Source organism: Molothrus aeneus, chromosome 23 (genome assembly GCF_037042795.1).
Source record: "Molothrus aeneus isolate 106 chromosome 23, BPBGC_Maene_1.0, whole genome shotgun sequence".
Taxonomy (NCBI): Eukaryota; Metazoa; Chordata; class Aves; order Passeriformes; family Icteridae; genus Molothrus; species Molothrus aeneus.
The window spans coordinates 2,366,182-2,384,897 of record NC_089668.1 but is presented as its reverse complement, the minus strand read 5'-3'; the positions used below and the strand labels follow the sequence as shown (position 1 = coordinate 2,384,897).

At 47.7% G+C, this 18,716-nt stretch overlaps 1 protein-coding gene across 1 annotated transcript in view; it reads left to right on the top strand.

Moving 5' to 3' along the window:
- The window catches only part of CSMD2 (CUB and Sushi multiple domains 2), a 263,376-nt gene that overhangs the window by 206,329 nt on the left and 38,331 nt on the right, over positions 1-18,716 (top strand). The window contains exons 34-42 of the mRNA XM_066564613.1: positions 1,920-2,123; positions 3,905-4,029; positions 7,161-7,257; positions 9,012-9,116; positions 12,909-13,027; positions 13,490-13,559; positions 15,522-15,638; positions 16,765-16,974; positions 17,941-18,129. Coding sequence (XP_066420710.1) covers positions 1,920-2,123; positions 3,905-4,029; positions 7,161-7,257; positions 9,012-9,116; positions 12,909-13,027; positions 13,490-13,559; positions 15,522-15,638; positions 16,765-16,974; positions 17,941-18,129 — 1,236 coding nt within the window. The remainder of the gene's footprint in view (positions 1-1,919; positions 2,124-3,904; positions 4,030-7,160; positions 7,258-9,011; positions 9,117-12,908; positions 13,028-13,489; positions 13,560-15,521; positions 15,639-16,764; positions 16,975-17,940; positions 18,130-18,716) is intronic.

Genomic DNA, 18,716 nt, shown 5'->3' with positions numbered 1-18,716 from the left:
TGGGAAACCACTGGCAAATCCTTTGGTTCCCCTGGGGGAAAACAACCTTTTGGTGCTGGGGAGGTTCTCTGGAGGGAGAACTGGGTGAATGGGGGGGTTCTGGATGTCCCAGCTGCTTTTATTTCAGGTATAGAATCATTAAATCATTAAGGTTGGAGAAAACCTCCAAGATCTTCAAGTCCAACCTTCATCCAGGTGCCCCCATGCCCACCCAGCTGTGTCACCAAGTGCCACCTCCACTTGGTCTGGCATGGAGCCACTTGAACTCTGATCACTTGAGCTGGCAGAACTGGGAGTGAAATGTTCTTTTTTTCTCTTCTCAGTGGTCATTCTTGGGTTCAGCCCACCTTTGGGGTTTAGGTGCTTTGGGATTTAGGAATGATCAGTCAATGGTCATGCTTGGATGCAGACATTCTTTAGATACTTAGGGGTTTAGGAGTAATCACTCAATGGTCATGCCTGGATTAAGCCAGTCTTTAGGATTTAGGTATAATCAGTCAATGGTCATGATTGGATTTGACCAGTTTTTGGGATTTAGATACAATCAGTCAATGGTCATGCTTGGATTAAGCCAATCTTTGGGATTTAAATAAAATCAAGCTGTGGTTATGCTTGGATTCATCCTCTCTTTGTGATTTAGATACTTTGGGGGTTTAGATACAATCAGTCAATGGCCAAGTTTGGATTCAGCCACCCTTTGTGGTTTAAATACTTTGGGGTTTAGGTACAATCAGCCAATGGTCATGTTTGGATTAAATCCTGATACTTTAGGTTTTAGATACAATGAGTCAATGGTCAAATTTGCATTCAACCCCTCTTTGGGGTTTAGATAAATCAGCCAGTGGCCAAGTTTGGATTCAGCCCCTCCTTGGAGTTTAAATACTTTGAGATTTAGGTACAATCAGTCAATGGCCAAGTTTGGATTCAGCCATTCCTTTGGATTTGGATACTTTAGGGTTTAGGTACAATCAGTCAATGGGCCAAGTTTAGATTCAGCTCCTCCTTGGGATTCAGGTATAATCAATCAGTGGTCGTGTTTGGATTCAGCCTCTCCTTGGGGTTTAGATACTTTGGAATTTAAGTACAATCACTCAATGGCCAAGTTTGGATTCAGCCCTTCCTTTGGATTTAGATACTTTGGGATTTAGGTACAATCAGTCAGTGATCATGTTTGGATTCAACCCTGATACTTCAGGTTTTTTTAGATACAATCAATCAATGGTCAAGTTTGCATTCAACCCCTCCTTGGGGTTTAGATACAGTCAGTGGTCATGTTTGGATTCAGCCCTTCCTTTGGATTTGGATACTTTAGGGTTTAGATACAATCAGTCAGTGGTCATGTTTGGATTCAACCCCTCTTTGGGGTTTAGGTACAATCAGTCAATGGTCAAGTTTGCATTCAACCCCTCCTTGGGGTTTAGATACTTTGGGATTTAGGTACAATCAGTCAATGGTCATGTTTGGATTCAACCCCTCCTTGGGGTTTAGGTACAATCAGTCAGTGGTCATGTTTGAATTAAACCCCACCTTGGTATTTAGGTACAATCAGTCAATGGTTATGTTTGGATTCAACCCCTCCTTGGGGTTTAGGTACAATCAGTCAATGGTTATGTTTGAATTCAGGCATTCCTTTTGGATTTGATACTTTAGGGTTTAGATACAATCAGTCAGTGGCCAAGTTTGGATTCAGCCATTCCTTTGGATTTGGATACTTTAGGGTATGACAGTCAGTCAATGGTCATGTTTGGATTCAACCCTGACACTTCAGGCTTTTAGGTACAACCACTCAACAGCCAAGTCTGCCCCCAGCACCTCGCGGCATTCAGATACTCAGGAATTCCTGTGTAAAACTGACAAACCCTCACTCCAGCAGCTCCCTGCCAGCACTAACCCTGTTGTGTGCCTCCCCTCTGTGGCAGCCGTGCCCCGCACCAGCGCCACGCAGTGCAGCTCGGTGCCGGAGCCGCGGCACGGCCGGCGCCTGGGCAGCGACTTCGCCGTGGGCGCCCTGGTGCGCTTCGAGTGCAGCCCCGGATACGGCCTCAGAGGCTCCCCTGCCATCCAGTGCCTGGCCATGCCCGGGGCCCTGGCTCAGTGGAACTCCTCCGTCCCCACCTGCGTGGGTAAGTGCCACCTTGATTTTCTTAAGGTTTTTCCGAGCTTTCTGATGTTTGCGTTCTTATCGCGCGCTTTATGTGAATAACTTATTGTTTTGTGTTCTTTCATGGAGGAGGAGGGATCTGATGGGCTGTTGGTGTGTCCGGTGTCACTGGAGAGGTGGCATTGTCACCCTCCAATCCACTGTCACCTTTGGAAACCTATAAATGTTAGAGTCAGAAATTAAAAGCTCTCTTTTTACCTTGAAAAGAGCAGCATGTCCGCGGCGTTTTATTTCAAGAGGAGGGATCTGATGGACTGTTGGTGTGTCCAGTGTCATTGGAGAGGTGGCATTGTCACCCTCCAATCCACTGTCAGAAATCTATAAATGTTAGAGTCAGAAATTAAAAGCTCTCTTTTTACCTTGAAAAGAGTTTTTTTAAGTTTTTCTGAGCTTTCTGATGTTTGCCTTCTTGTAACGAACCTTCTCATATAAATAACTTATTGTTTTGCATTCTTTTATGGAGGAGGAGGGATCTGATGGGCTGTTGGTGTGTCCAGTGTCACTGGAGAGGTGGCATTGTCACCCTCCAATCCACTGTCACTTTCAGAAATCTATAAATGATAGAGCCAGATATTAAAAGCTCTCTTTTGACCTTGAAAAGAGCAGCGTGTCCGTGGAGTTTTATTTCATGTCCTGTAGCCACAGGCAGGTGGCACTGGGGGAGGTGGGAACAGCGAGGGTGGCACTGGGAAAGTCACTGGGAGTGGTGCCACTCTCTGGGTTGTCCTGAAAGGGGACAGGGGTTGGATGATGGTGGTGTTGGTGGGTCTCTTCCAGCCTGTGGGAAAATCAACAGCAAAACAAAGCACTAATGAATTGAAATGTAAATGTAAATGAATGAAATGTAAAAACCTTCCAGCCCAGGGTGTTCTGTGAGAAAAATCAAGAGCAAAACAAAGCACTAATGAATTGAAATGTAAATGAATGAAATGTTAAAAACTTCTTTAGAACCTCTCGTGGTTCTGTCCAGAAAGGTTGTGGCTGTCCCATCCTTGCACTAATGAATGTAAATGTAAATGTAAATGAATGAAATGTAAAAAACTTCCAGCCTAGGGTGTTCTGTGGGAAAAAATCAAGAGCAAAACAAAGCACTAATGAATTGAAATGTAAATGTAAATTCATTAAATATAACAAACTTCTTTAAAACCTCCTGCGGTTCTGTCCAGAAAGGTTATGAATGTCCCATCTTTGCACTAATGTATTGAAATGTAAATGTAAATGAATGAAATATAAAAAACTTCTTTAAAACCTCCTGTGGCTCTGTCCAGAAAAGCTGTGGCTGTCCCATCCTTGGAAGTGTCCAAGGCCAGGTTGGACAGGGATTGGAGCGACCTGGGACAGTTGGAGGTGTCTGGGTGAAGGGATTTGGTGATCTTTAAGGTTCCTTCCCACCCAAACTGTTCCATGGTTGTCTGATAAAATACAAAGCCCAGCCTGGCTCTGAATAAGAACAGTTTAACCCCAAATTCCAGGGAATTGACATTTTTGATCCAATACTCTTGTGAGATCTGGGACAGCATCTCAAATAAATCAGATCTGGCTGAAAGCTGCTTTCACCTCCTCTGAAGGAGAGCAGCTCCTGAAGATCATCCACACCCAAGGAATGTGCCAAAAGTTGCACGAAAAAAAGTTACTGGGAAGAGGATTATTCCTACAAATCCCATCCTTAAATCACAACCATCTCTTGATTTCTTGTCATTTTCACGATGTTTTTAGCAAAACCTTGTGCTTTCCTCATGGCAGTGCCCTGCGGGGGGAACCTGACAGAGAGGAAAGGAACCATCCTGTCCCCAGGCTTCCCTGAGCCCTACCTGAACAGCCTCAACTGCGTGTGGAAGATCACAGTGCCCGAGGGAGCAGGGATTCAGGTACAGCCAGGACGGACGGGAGGACACTCAGGGTGTGCTGCTCTCAAAGAAGCCACGTGATGGGAAAATGCTGCTCCTCAGGGATGGATCGAGGTGGAATTCTCTGGAATCAGGCATTCATTTACTGCCAGGATGAGGCAGGGACTCGTTGGTGATGTTTGTTGTGATGATCTTTGCAGGGGTCTGAGGATGAGGGAAGAGACGAGGATCTGACTCCGTGTTTCAGAAGGCTGATTTATTATTTTATTATATATATTATATTATATTATATTATATTATATTATATTATATTATATTATATTATATTATATTATACTATACTATACTATACTATACTATATTATTATTATTATATTATATTATATTACTATACTAAAAGAATAGAAGGAAGGATTTCATCAGAAGGCTGGCTAAGAACAGAAAAAGAAGGAATTAATAACAAAAGCTTGAGTCTGGGACAGAGAGTCCGAGCCAGCTGGGCTGTGATTGGCCATTAATTAGAAACAACCACATGAGACCAATCCCAGATGCACCTGATGCATCCCACAGCAGCAGATAACCATTGGTTACATTTTGTTCCTGAGGCCTCTCAGCTTCTCAGGAGAAAAAAAACCCTAAGGAAAGGATTTTTCAGAAAATATCATGGCTCCAGTTTGTGACCAGGCAAGGAGAGCTGTGCCAGGTTGGATTTAGGGAAAGGTTCTTCTTCCCCCAGAGGGTGCAGGCACTGCCCAGGCTCCCCAGGGCATGGGCACAGCCCTGAGGCTGCCAGAGCTCCAGGAGCAGTGCCAGGGAGGCACAGGGTGGGATCTGGGGAAGAGCAGGACGTGGTGCCTCAGTGTGACCCTTACTCTGGCACAAAAGAGGGAGAATCTGCGTTCAATTTTAGTTTTTTACTATGATTGTCCAGGGAGGCTGTGGACGCTCCAAGCCTGGAAGTGTCCAAGGCCTGGTTGAGCAGGGCTTCCAACCTGTTCCACTTTTGGATAGTGGGAGATGTCCCTGCCCACAGCAGAGATTTTGGAACAAGATGAGCTTTAAAACCCATCCCAAACCCTTAAAATTCTTTGATCCCACATTTTTGGGGCCCCCAGCAGCGCTGAGTTCTGCACTTCACGTGTCACCAGGATCTGCTGTCCCCTGGTCACGACCCATCAGCTTCCCTGGGACTTCCAGAGGGGGGGAAAAACCCTTGGAGAAAGGTTTTGGCTTTTCAGGACCTGAAACAGCTGCAGGGAGGGGTCCCAGGGCAGCCCCCGGGGAGGGAATGACCACGGAGCTGGAGCTGGAGCTGGATCCATCCTGGCTCCGCTTCCTTTGGGTTCTCCATTATTAGATCTTAATTCCAGCATCACTTTACCCCCTTTTTGCACAACAATTAAAGGTTAAACAACTGTAAATCAGGGAAGGAGGTGAAATTGAAGCTTTCTTGGTGGCAGCACTCAGGAGCAGGATTTTTATGTAATCAGGGTAGAAGCTGGCACTTCTGCCATGAATTATTCATTCCCGGAGCAAACCTTCCTGAGTGAATTAATTTATACACGTGGCAGTAAATAGATGCAGATCCCTTGTGAATCCACATGTCAGACTAGAATTAGGACCTTAAAAATGTTTATTCCGTTAAGCTGGAGGACGGGGGGAGAGAGGAGAATAAATAATTTAGGCGGTGTAAGAGCAAACAAAACGCTCATTCTCACTCCACTTCCAATAATGTAAATCACAATAGGGGTGTAATGAGGCAGGAAAAAAAGGGAAAAAAGGGTCAGCGATGGCTCCGTGGGGGTCACTGAGATTCCTGCTGGGTGAACTCCGCTCACTTTCTGCTAAAAAATATATTTGGGAGGAACTTTACAGCCGGTTTTATTACCCGGAGTAAATCGAGGAGGAAATGGGTTTCAGTGGCTGAAGTGGGGGGGATTGGTTTTGGTTTTATTATTTATTATTTTATTTGATTTTGGTTTTATTACTTATTTTCAAACGAGGGGGTTTGATTTGATGCGCAGCAAGGCAGAGGTAAGTGGGGAATTGGGATGGATGAGGAAATCAGGGGATTTGGGGAGAAAGGAAGAGGGTTCACACGTGTGTAGTCAAAATTTGAGGGCAGTGAAGTCTCCTCACTGCTCATTTTTCCCAATTTTCCAGCACTCTCCTTGTTTGGAGCCAAGCTGTACAACTCATTTATGCTCCTGATTTATCTCTCAGACTCCTTTTGGATTTGTCTTTTTTTTTTTTTTTTTTGCCTGCCAGTTTAATTTGAGATACCCAATGTTGGAAAATCTCATCCAGACCTTCCAGATCAAATCTGAGTTTTCCCCAAAACAGGTGGTTTTTACTCAGATTTTCTGCCTCACCCTCACCCCATTCACCAAACTTGGGTTTTTAATGGGACACTGAAGGCTTTGAACCATCAGCATTTAGGATTTAGGCAAAATACCTGTTAATGGTAAACAAAGCTGTGCAATTCCTTGGAGATCCTCACTCAAGCACGAGCTGCTTTTCGGTATAAATGCAGATTTCTCAGCTCTGCTTTTCGGTATAAATGCAGATTTCTCAGCTCTCCCAATGTTTCTCATCCAAGGATTTGTGTTTATGTTCCAACTAATGGAGCCAAGTGACTTCCTAAGCCCTCCAAACCTTGTGGGGCATGGCAGGGAAAGGTGAAATCTGAAAATGCACTCGAGTGATCCCATTAAAAGCTGAGGAACAAGGCTGGAACTCGATTGGATTTTTAAAATCCCGTTGTTTAAATGTGAGGCGTTTTTTGGGTTTATTTTATCTCCGGGTTGCTGCTGGTTGCTCTCATTTGAAAGGGCTCAAAGTCTTCAGGGATTTCTCCAAACAGGGAGGAAAAAAGGCTGGGATTCTCAGCAGCTGAAAATGAGCTGGGCAGTTCCAGGAGCTCTGGAGCAGCAGCAGAAAACAACATTTCTGTTTAGAAGTTTGGGGGGAAAATAGCTGGAAAATCCCAGTGGGAATGGTCAAAGGCAGGAGTCTCCAAGTTTTGCCCGTGCTGAACGCCCAGAGTGTGTAAACTCAATTAGTGACCCTTTAATTGCTGTTAATTTGATTTTTTCCCATTATTTGAGGGATTGTGCCGTTAATTTTGTCCTTTGCTTTGTTTCTCTCTGCAGATCCAGGTGATCAGTTTTGTCACAGAGCAGAACTGGGATTCCCTGGAAGTGTTTGATGGAGGAGACAACACAGCCACCATGCTGGGGAGCTTCTCTGGTACGTGGCCCTCGAGCCCATCAGTCCCTGCCTCGTCTTATTCACCTCACAAAATTAAACTTAAAAAAGCATCCAAAGCCAGGAATAGATTTCAAGGGAATCATGTGCTCTGTTGGGTTGGGAATTTCAGCTCCCGTCTGCCTGTGGGAAGGGTTGAGAGGGAGCCTTAAACACCTAAAACCAGTGGGGTTTTATTCCTGGAAATGGGAATTCCCTCAGCTCTGCTGGCATGTGAGGCCACCACACCTGGCAGGGTGACCTGACCTTGATGTCCCCCAGAATGGGTGAAGGGCTGCAAAACAAACTCTTATTTTTCCTTGGGATTTTTGTATTTCCTTTGGAATCCTTTGTGTTTTTCCTTGAATTGTGGCTTTTAGCGGAGCAGGGAGCATCCAAGCTCCAGGAGCTTTGAGAAGCTTTCAAATTCAGCACCACTGGCAGAACAATGGCCCAAAACCTCATTTATTTAACAAATGTGCCCAAAATGCCCTGAGCTGGGCAGGAGAAGGGTCTGGGATGGAGCTGCAGCAGCTTCCAGGGGATGAAGGAATCCCGAATTTTCCTGAATTTTCCCATCCCTTGGTGTTTTTGGTCTGACGGTGGCCAAGCTCCACGGGCTGAAATCCAGGAGCAGCCCCTGGAAAAGCCCTGGGTATTTCTCAATTGGCCTGGTTGGAAAGAACCTGATCAAAACCAAGAGGAGCTCGTTAAGTTGAAAGGACTTAAGGACTTTGTGTTGTCAGCAAATCTCCCAGGAGGGGGAGAGAGAGATCCCCTCTGTGAAAAACGTCAATCACTTATTTTTAACATTTTAAAAGTTTAATAGTAAATGTAATATTAAATATTAAAATAATATTTTATATTATTATTTTATTAGAATATTTTACATATCACAATAAAACACATTGCATATAATATATACTATATAATATATAATATATAATATATCATATATAATATATAATATATAATATATAATGTAGTATATTGTATATAGTATATATATTATATTATATATTATATAGTATATAGTGTATATAGTATATAGTATATATTTTATATATTATATATTATATGTTATATATTAATAAATAATATATTTTATTATTATTTAAAATTTTATTTTAAAATAATAAAAATAGTAATAAAATGGTTATAAAAATAGTAATATAATTAGAGTAATAATAATTTGGACAATTTGAATTAGGACAATATGAGACAATAAAAACAAGAGTTACGGACAGTCTGGGTACCTTTTTCTGGGCAAAACAAGCCCGAAAAAAGGACCCACGTTAACAGAGGATTAACCCTTAAAAACAACAGCCTGTTGCATATTCATACAGCTCATCCATGATGCAGAAATTCCATTCAAACACAGGATTCTGTCTGGGCAGTGTCAGCTTCTTCCTCCTAATCCTGACAGCATCTTCAAGCCTGAGCAAGGCAGGAAGAAGTTTGTATTTTCTGACAATGGAGCAATAAATTCTCTTTCTCTGAAGAGTTCAGGTGTCCTGTGGCTGCTATCTGGTGCAAGTCCTTTCTTTAAAAAAAATATCTTACATAGCATCGTTTCTATTTTAACATTTTGTTATAACCTGAAACTATATTTAACACACTACTTAAGAGAATGAATACAGCATCACTTTCTAACACAACCCATACAACCTTCATTTGAATATTTGCCAAAAGCCAATCATCAAATAGGCATTTTTCACACTCTCTGCGCTGCCTTTGTGCACCTCTTGTTTTGCCAGGAACCACAGTGCCCGCGCTGCTCAACAGCACTTCAAACCAGCTCTATCTGCATTTCTATTCCGACATCAGCGTCTCTGCTGCCGGCTTTCACCTGGAATACAAAAGTAAGAGCAGCTCCAGCCTTGATCCCGCAGCCCCTGCCAGATGGGGAGGCGCCTGCAGGGCTGGGGAAATGGGAGAAGGAGCTGCTGTGGCTCCCTGCTCTCAAGGAGGGAGTGATAAATAGAGAAAGGATGGAGCGGAGGGGTGGGGTGGGCCTGGTGGCAGCTTTTTGTGGCTGTGTGGTGGCACAGAGGGGTAAAAATCGGTGGGTGCAGAGCTGGGATCTGGGCTTGGGAAGTGCTGCTGGCCAGGGACCTCCAGCTCCTGGCATTCCCTGCTGGAACCAGCAGATCTGGACAGGTCCTCATCCCAAAAATCCTGGCTGGAAGGGTCCTCAGAGGTCATCCCCTGGGAGGTGATGAGGAAAGCAGGGTCAGAATGAGGATAAAACTCAATTTGAACATTTTGATGGAGCCTGAGCTTGGAAAAACTGCAGGGATGGAGCTGCACAAACAGCCTGGGCAGCCTCTGCTCACAGCTGAGGGCTGAACTCCGTGTTACCACCGTTATCAGTGTTATCAATCGCTGTTATCAGTGTTACCAGTGTTATCAGGGTGGGGTTTCCTGCAGTGCTTTAGTGCAGAAAAAAAGTTTTCTGCAGTGTTTTAGTGGGTGCTGGGGATGTTCCCCTCCCTCACCTGCTGGATGTGTGTGACCGTGGTCACAAGGGTTTTCAGGATGAAGAAGATTCGAGAATGTTGACTCCATGATCAGAAGGCTTGATTTATTATTTTATGATATATGTTACATTAAGACTATACTAAAAAGAAATAGAAAGGAAAAGGTTTCTTCAGAAGCTAGCTAAGCTAAGAATAGAAAAGAATGAACAACAGAGATCTGTGTCTCAGACAGAGAGCAAGAGCCAGCTCTGCCATGAGTGGTCAGTAAATCCAAACACCCACAGGAGACCAATCACGGCTCTGCCTGTTGCATTCCACAGCAGCAGATAACACCATTGGTTACTTCTGGTTGCTGAAACTGCAGCTTCTCCAAAGGAAAAATCCTAAGAAAAGATTTTTCATGAAAGATGTCTGCGACAGATGTGCTCCTGTCCCCACGGCCCCAGCGCCCTGAGCTGCCCTGGGCACATTCCTGGGTGCAGGAATTTCTGTGCTGTGTGCTCAGGGCTGTGCAGGCCCTGCACAGGAGCATTCCCAAGGTGGTTGATCCATCCTCCTTGTCCAAGGGCACCTTGGCACAACCTGTGCAAGCTCTGAGGTCGTGTGGGCACCCACTCCTTTACAAAAACACCTTAAAAACGTCTTTAAGGTCCCTTCCAACCCAAATTCTGTGGTGGTGTGGAGCACTTGAGTGGGTTCCTGGTTAGGGATGATCCCAACACCCCCTGGAATGGCAGCACTTTGCTCCTAGCAAGGCTCATGCCAGGTTTTTTTGGGAATACAGACCCCAGCACGTGGCTAAATGTGGTTCTAGACAGAGAATGTGTTTTCAAAAAGAAATCCCCAGTGGTGAGAGAACAAACCTGAGAGAGGCAGGGAAGAGAATCCTTTGGGAAATCACTGTCAGGTTTGGATGGGGATGACAAAAACTCATTTTCCCCTGGGTCTGTGTTTGATTCCTGATGCCTGATCAGGAGAGGTGCGGCAGCCCAGCTGCAGGGGGAATGAGTGCCTGGGATCTGTTACTGTCAGTGTTTGATAGCTCTGGCAGAGAACCCTGCAATATCCTGAGCTGGAAGGATCCACCAGCATCACCCAGCCCAACCCTGGCCCTGCACAGGCACCCCAGCAATCCCACCCTGTCCAAACCTTCCTGGAGCTCTTGGGATTGCCCCCGTTCCCTGGGGAGCCTGGGGGAAAGAACCTTTCCCTAAATCCAACCTAAACATTTCGGGGTTATCCTGCAGAGCCAGGAGCGGGGTGGATGATCCTTGCAGGTCCCAGCTCAGGATATGGGCTGGTGGGAATGGTCCCTGAGGTGTCCAAGGGCAGCTTGGAGCAGCCTGGGGTGCTGGGAATGGTCCCTGAAGTGTCCAAGGGCAGCTTGGAGCAGCCTGGGGTGCTGGGAATTGTCCCTGGAGTGTCCAAGGGCAGCTTGGAGCAGCCTGGGGTGCTGGGAATTGTCCCTGAGGTGTCCAAGGGCAGCTTGGAGCAGCCTGGGGTGCTGGGAATGGTCCCTGGAGTGTCCAAGGGCAGCTTGGAGCAGCCTGGGCTGGTGGGAATTGTCCCTGAAGTGTCCAAGGGCAGCTTGGAGCAGCCTGGGGTGCTGGGAATTGTCCCTGAAGTATCCAAGGGCAGCTTTTGGGGCAGCCAGGGGTGGTTTGGAGATGTCCCTGCCCAGGCAGGGGGAAGTTGGGTGATTTAGGACCCTTCCCACCCAAAGCAGTGTGAGATTCCCTGCAGTGGCACAGCTGGGGCTGCTTTAAAGCCAAGCAGCACTAAAACCTTCCAGGATTTGCTGCCTTTACTCACTGAAACCTTGTCCATTATTGAATCCAGCAGGATTACAGCCACCACAGGATTGGGAGAGAAAAAATGTGCCCAGCCTGTGCTCTGGGAGCTGCAGGAATCCTCTGGCTGTGACTCTGTTTCTTCTCCAGCTCTATTCCAATCAATAAATCCTTTGAGCACCCTCCTGCAAAAATCATGGCCAGGTTTTTCATGAGCCTGGGGATTATCAGCCCTGTCTGTTTCCTTGGCTGAGGAAATTAATAGGTGTTGATTTTCATGGCAGCTGGAAATAATGTGATTTCTGCTCTGTTTGTACAATTGGAATCTCCCAGCCCTGAGCCCTGGGGTTTTTTTTCTGGGAGGAAGCTGGGAGAGATGAGCTAAAACAGGGGAGGAAAACTCAGGTTTCTCCCTCACTGTGGTGCTCAGGCTGAGCTCTTACCTCTGCATGCTCCAAAGCCAGGAACAATTTGAGACTGAGTGAAAGGCACTGATGTGAAGGAGAAGTTATTTAAAGCCATTTTCCCTCCTGCCTCTCTGAAGGTCAAGCAGCACATCCAGGAGCAGGGAGGGAAGCGTGACTGGGCTTTAGGAGGAGACTCAGCCTCTCCTCGCTCCTTTTTTCTTTGATTTTCCCCCTGCCTGGGGCTCTGTGGGGCTGGAGCAGAGCAGGAGCCCTTGCAGGGATGCAGGAGGTTATGGTGGAGAGGAGCTGCCAGCACAGGGAGGGAGGTGCTGGGAGAGGGTGAGAGGAGCCTGCAGGATTGATTTTATCTCCCTGGGCTGTGCAGAGGGGAGAGGGAGACCTGGGAAGGAGAGGGGAGATTTGGAAAGGAGAGGAGAAAATGTGGGAAATGGAGAGAAAAAAATGTGGGAAAAGGAGGGAGATGTGGGAAATGGAAAGAAAAGAAGAAAGGGAAGGGAAGGGAAGGGAAGGGAAGGGGAAAGGAAAGGAAAGGAAAGGAAAGGAAAGGAAAGGAAAGGAAAGGAAAGGAAAGGAAAGGAAAGGAAAGGAAAGGAAAGGAAAGGAAAGGAAAGGAAAGGAAAGGAAAGGAAAGGAAAGGAAAGGAAAGGAAAGGAAAAGGAAAGGAAAGGAAAGAGAAAGGAAGAAGGGAAGCAAAGGGAAAAGGGAAGGAGAGCCCATCACCCCACAGGAGATGTGGCAGGTTGTTAGTTGGATTTGCAGCAGGATATTCCCAGCTGTGAGTGTGGGGATGGAAATGGGCTGTCCCTGGAGGATCCAAAGGGAACAGAATTCCCCCACCCAGAGTCTGCGGTTGGCAAACGGGAGCGGGGTGAAACAAAACGTGCGTTCCCATCCCTCCAGCCCCCAGCACAGCCCCATCCCCACTCCCCGAGCTCCCATCTCCCTTCCTCCCACAGCCGTGGGCCTCTCCAGCTGCCCGGAGCCGGCAGTTCCTGGGAATGGGCTGAAGATCGGCGAGCGCTACCTGGTGAACGACGTGGTGTCCTTCCAGTGCGAGCCCGGCTACGCCCTGCAGGTACAGCCCCAGCTCCCTGCTCTGCTCCTCCACACCCTGCTCCCTGCTCCTCCAGAGCCTGCACTGCCTCAGGCTGGGACTCTGAACTCCATATAAAGTGTTCTAGCAAGTTCTCCTCACAGCTCAGTCCCACAAGCAGTTTCCAGCCCCACAACCAAGGACGCCGCTGCAGCCTCAGCCCCAAAAAGTGCAAACAGCAGGATTGGAGGGGAGCAAACTGGGAGGGTGGGACTGGGTCACCTGGAGCTGGAATTGGACAGTTAACCCCATATGGAAATGGACCAAAATTATTCCTACATTCTTTAAGGCATCACTTTTTCTGGTACCCCAGATGCAACAGGCATCTCCCTCTGGATCAGATCCATCTTGCAAGGAATTTTTTCCTGCCAGGACAGGGAGAGGCTCTCCCCCTTTGTTTTCCATCCACCTCCCAAACCTCTGTTTTGTTTCCCATCCCTTCAGGGCCACTCTCACATCTCCTGCATGCCGGGCACGGTGCGACGCTGGAATTACCCTCCACCCCTCTGCATTGGTAAGGAGTCCACTTCTTTCTACCTGGCTGATATTTATAACACTTCCCAAAAAACCAAAAAAAAAACCAAACAAAAAGCAAGGCTAAAGAGCTGATTTAGAGAAATTCAGGTTGGTTCTGCAAGTGGGAGAGAGTGTGGGGAAACATTGGGTTGCCAGGGAAATTGTGCCCGAGAAGTCCCCGTGGGCTGCCTGGAGTGCTTTGTTTTGGATGTTACAGATGTGGCTCTAGCACAAAATGTGAAACACAGAATTATCCCCCTCAGCACAAAACCATTCAGAAGGGAAAACCTCCAATTTCTTCGTGCTGGAAGCAGGTTGGTTTTATGGCTTGAGGATTTTTTTTCCCGTCTGAAGCGTGGTTTATTTTTGTGGAGTGTATCTGATACCACCAAAGCTGCTCCTTTCACTGGGGCCTGGTCTCTGCCAGGATCCCAGCTTGCTGTGCCCACTCTGCTGTCCACAGGTCACTTGTCCAGGTCACTGTTTAGCCTCAGATCTGTTCAGATGCTCAGGCCTGGAAGGGACTGGACATTCCATTTTCCCTGTGGAAGAGGCCTGGAGGTGAACGGAACTTGCAGGAGGTTTTTAAAATTATTTTCAGTCATTTGCTTTTAGCAAATGTAGATGTTTAATATTCATATTGCACATTTTGCAGCTCTGAGAGAGACATTTATGCATTTAATAGCTTTAGTTAACAGTTATTTTGGGCTCCTGCTGTTCCAGCTTACATCATTTGGCTTTAAAGTAATTACAAGAGCCAACAGTTCTTTTATCTGATGATCTGCAGGCCAGGAATAAATGGAGAGATATTTCCAGGAGAATGACTGAGCTAAAGGGCCCATTCCCTTGGGACCTGCTCTGAATGGAAGCAGAAGTCCTTGGGCTCAGCTGGGAGATCCCAGCATGGAGGAGGACCCCAAAACCTGGCAAACCACAAGTTTGGTTCCTTGAATCAGCACCAGCCTCCCAACCCAGCAGGATTTTGGCTGTTCCTGTCTTTTCACCTCCCTGGGAAAGGTCAGGCAGCTGCAGAGAGGCAGAAGAACATCTGGAGCCACTCCTGGAGGAGTGACTGTCACCTTTGTGGGTGTGACAGAGTCCTGGGGCTCTGCCCTGCGTCCACCAGAGCTCCTGCTCCAAGCACTGTTTGCAACTGTGCTGATTTTCTCCTGGTCTGCTTCCTCCAGCTGCTGGGCTTCTAAATAATTCAGCAGCAGTTCTATTAAAGAGCCATTAGGAGGAAAAAGAAAGAGAAATCTTCTGGGAGAAACCTCGTTAGGAGCAGGTCTGGGGTAATGAGATATTGGACAAAGAGCCTGTGCCTGGCTGTCACAGCAAGTTAGAGAACACCTGGCTGGATTCAGCTGGGTGCTGCTGCTGGGACCAGGTGGAGGTCATCCAGATAAGCATGAGAAGGTGCTGTCAGTGCTTAAATTTCATGTGATGCCTTTTGTAAACATATTTTTGGGCTGTCGTGGCTGGCAGTCGGCTGCAGGCAGCGAGCGAACACTCTGTGCTGGATTTATCAGTGACAGACTGCCCAGAGACTGGCAGGGGAAAGAAGAGGCTGTAACTGGGGTCAAAATAGGATCACTCAGCTTCTTCACAGTCATTCTTTGAGCTGGTGAAGGTGTCAAGCAAGTGCTGGTGCCTGGTTTGATGCAGTGTCTGTGGGCAGAGCAGGTGTCCATCCCCTCTGTCACTGCTCAGGTCTGGCTCTCCCTCTGTGGTGGTCCAGACTGGATCCCTGGGCTCAGCCTTCATCTCCCAAGGGCAGGAGAAAAAGCACATCCATTCTGATGTGGCCATCAGTGCCTGGAAACTTGGTGCTGGTTCCTTTTTCTCAGCTGAGTCTTTAATTCCTTCATTTCCCGTGGCACTCACCCAGACAGACCCCTTAGGGATCCTGGAAGGGATCCTGTGGCTGGATCCTGACCATGAACCCTGTTGGTTTTTCCAGCCCAGTGTGGAGGAACAGCAGAAGAGATGGAAGGAGTGCTCCTGAGCCCAGGATTTCCAGGAAATTACCCCAGCAACCTGGACTGCACGTGGAGGATCCTGCTGCCTGTGGGCTTTGGTGAGAGAGATGGGTTTGGGTTGGAGCTATCACAGAAGAGGGGCTGAAAAATCAGAGAATCCCTGACTGGTTTGGGTTGGGAAGAACCTCAAGATCATCTCATTCCACCCCCTGCCAGGGGAAACTATCCCAAAGTGCTCCAAGCCCCATCCAGCCTGGTCTGGGACAGGGATCCAGGGGCAGCCACAGCTTCTCTGGGCACCTGTGCCAGGAGCTCCCCACCCTCTCAGGGGGGAATGCCTCCTAACCTCCACTCCAGATCTCCTCTGAGCCAGTGTGAAGGCACTCTGTGTCCCCAGGGCAGATAAAGTCCTGCTGAGTGCCCAGGGTGTCCTGGGCTGTACAGGTGGGCAGTGCTGGGGCTGGAGCTGGGGTTGGAGCTGGGTTTAAAGCTGAGGCTGGTGCTGAATTTGGAGTTGGAGCTGGGTTTAAAGCTGGGGTTGGTGCTGATGTTGGGGTTGGTGCTGGGGTTGGTGCTGATGGTTGGTGCTGATGTTGGGGTTGGAGCTGGGGTTGGTATTGGGATTGGAGCAAGGGTTAGAGCTGGGGTTAGTGCTGATGTTGGGGCTGGAGCTGGGTTTAAAGCTGGGGTTGGGGCCAGGATTGGTGCTGATGTTGGGGTTGGTGTTGGTGCTGATGTTGGAGCTGGGGCTGGTGCTGATGTTGGGTTTAGAGCTCTGGTTTGTGCTGATACAGGTGATGTTTGAGTTGGGCTTGGTGTTGGGATTGCAGCCAGGGTTGATGCTGATGTTGGGGTTGGAGCTGGGGTTAGTGCTGATGTTGGTGCTGGTGTTGGAGCTGGGTTTGGTTTTAGGATTGGAGCCAGGGTTGGTGCTGATGTTGGGGTTGGTTCTGCTATTGGAGCTGGGGTTAGTGCTGATGTTGGTGCTGGTGTTGGAGCTGGATTTGGTTTTAGGATTGGAGCCAGGGTTGGTGCTGATGTTGGAGTTGGTGCTGGTGTTGGAGCTGCGGTTGGCGCTGATGTTGTTGCTGGTGTTGGAGCTGGGTTTGGTTTTAGGATTGGAGCTGGGGTTGGTGCTGATGTTGTTGCTGGTGTTGGAGCTGGTGCCGGTGCAAAATCTCAGCCGCAATTTTTAGAGCCCAACTCCTCGTTCCCCCTCTCCAGGTGCCCACATCCAGTTCCTGAACTTCTCCACGGAGCCCAACCACGACTTTGTGGAGATCCGGAACGGGCCCTACGACACCAGCAGCGTCATCGGGCGGTTCAGCGGCGCCGAGCTGCCCGGCTCCCTGCTCTCCACCTCCCACGAGACCACCGTCTACTTCCACAGCGACCACTCCCAGAACAAACCCGGCTTCAAGCTGGAGTACCAAGGTCAGCAGGGACAGTCCTGCCCTGGGGGTGGCGGCTCTTGAGTTAACTCCGTGGTGGTTGAGTTAACTCCATGGTGGTTGAGTTAATTCCGTAGTTGTTGAGTTAACTCTGTGGTGGTTAACTCCATGGTGGTTGAGGTAATTCTGAGTTAATTCTGTGGTTGTTGAGTTAATTCTGTGGTGGTTGAGTTAATTCTGAGTTAATTCCCTGGTTGTTGAGTTAATTCCATGGTTAATTCTGTGGTGGTTGTGTTAACTCTGTGGTGGTTGAGTTAACTCCATGGTGGTTGAGTTAATTCTGAGTTAGTTCCCTGGTTGTTGAGTTAATTCCATGGTTAATTCTGTGGTGGTTGTGTTAACTCCGTGGTGGTTGAGTTAACTCCGTGGTGGTTGAGTTAACTCCATGGTGGTTGAGTTAATTCTGAGTTCGTTCCCTGGTTGTTCAGTTAATTCCATGGTTAATTCTGTGGTTGGTGAGTTAACTCCATGATTGCTGAGTTAATTCAGTGGTTGTTGAGTTAATTCAGTGGTTGTTAATTCCATGGTTGCTGAGTTAATTCAGTAGTTGTTGAGTTGACTCCATGGTTGTTGAGTTAATTCTGTGGTTGTTGAGTTGACTCCATGGTTGTTGAGTTAATTCCATTAATTCTGTGGTTGTTGAGTCAATTCCATTGTTGTTGAGTTAACTCCTTGGTTGTTGAGTCAATTCCATGGTTATTGGGTTAATTCCATGGTTATTGGGTTAATTCCGTGGTGGTTGAGTTAACTCCATGGTTGCTGAGTTAACTCTGTGGTTGTTGACTCCAAACCTCCCTGGGCACCCCCTTCCAACCCTTCCCATGGCAAAATTCCTCCTGAACTCCATCCTTCCCCTCCCCTGGCACAGCTTGAGGCCGTTTCCCCTTGCCCTGTCCCTTTTTCCCTGGAAATAAAACACAAACACAAATTCCCATTCTTGTTTCCCCAGCCTACGAGCTGCAGGAATGCCCCGACCCGGAGCCCTTTGCCAACGGGGTGGTGAGAGGAGCTGGCTACAACGTTGGCCAGTCCATCTCCTTCGAGTGCCTGCCTGGCTACCAGCTCATCGGGCACCCCGTGCTCACCTGCCAGCACGGCACCAACAGGAACTGGGACCACCCCCTGCCCAGGTGTGAAGGTATGGCCTGGGCTCACCTGGGCACGGCGCTTCAGCTCCTTGGGATGGGCTGGCTTTGCTCTGCGAGCAAAGGTGTGGCTGGCAGTGAGCTCTTGGAGGGAAATGTGGGCTCCATGAGGTGTTTTGGTGAATATTTCGGCAGCTTCTGAGGGGGGTTTGAGTCTTGGGGTGTGGGTGAGGAGAATCTGTGTCTCACCTCCCTGCTGGAGCTGTTATTTCTGTGTGGCACAGTCCAGGGGCCTTGGAGTGATAATTCCTTGCTGCTTTATTCCCTCGGCAACATCCAGCTTCCATTGATTGTTATTTCTGTGTGGCACAGTCCAGGAGCCTTGGAGTGATAATTCCTTGCTGCTTTATTCCCTCGGCAACATCCAGCTTCCATTGATCTAGCTCTGATAAATAAAAATAGTCACTGGTAAAAGAGCCCGGCAGCTCTGAGGGCTCTGTGTGTGTCCCTGTCTCTCTTTCATGGGTATTCCAAAATAATCCAGGTGGGGGAGATCCTCAGGAATCTTCCAAGGTGTTTTTTTTTTTTCTGAAAACTGTGCTCAGAGGACTCAGCAGGCTGAAGATTTACATTCCAGGCA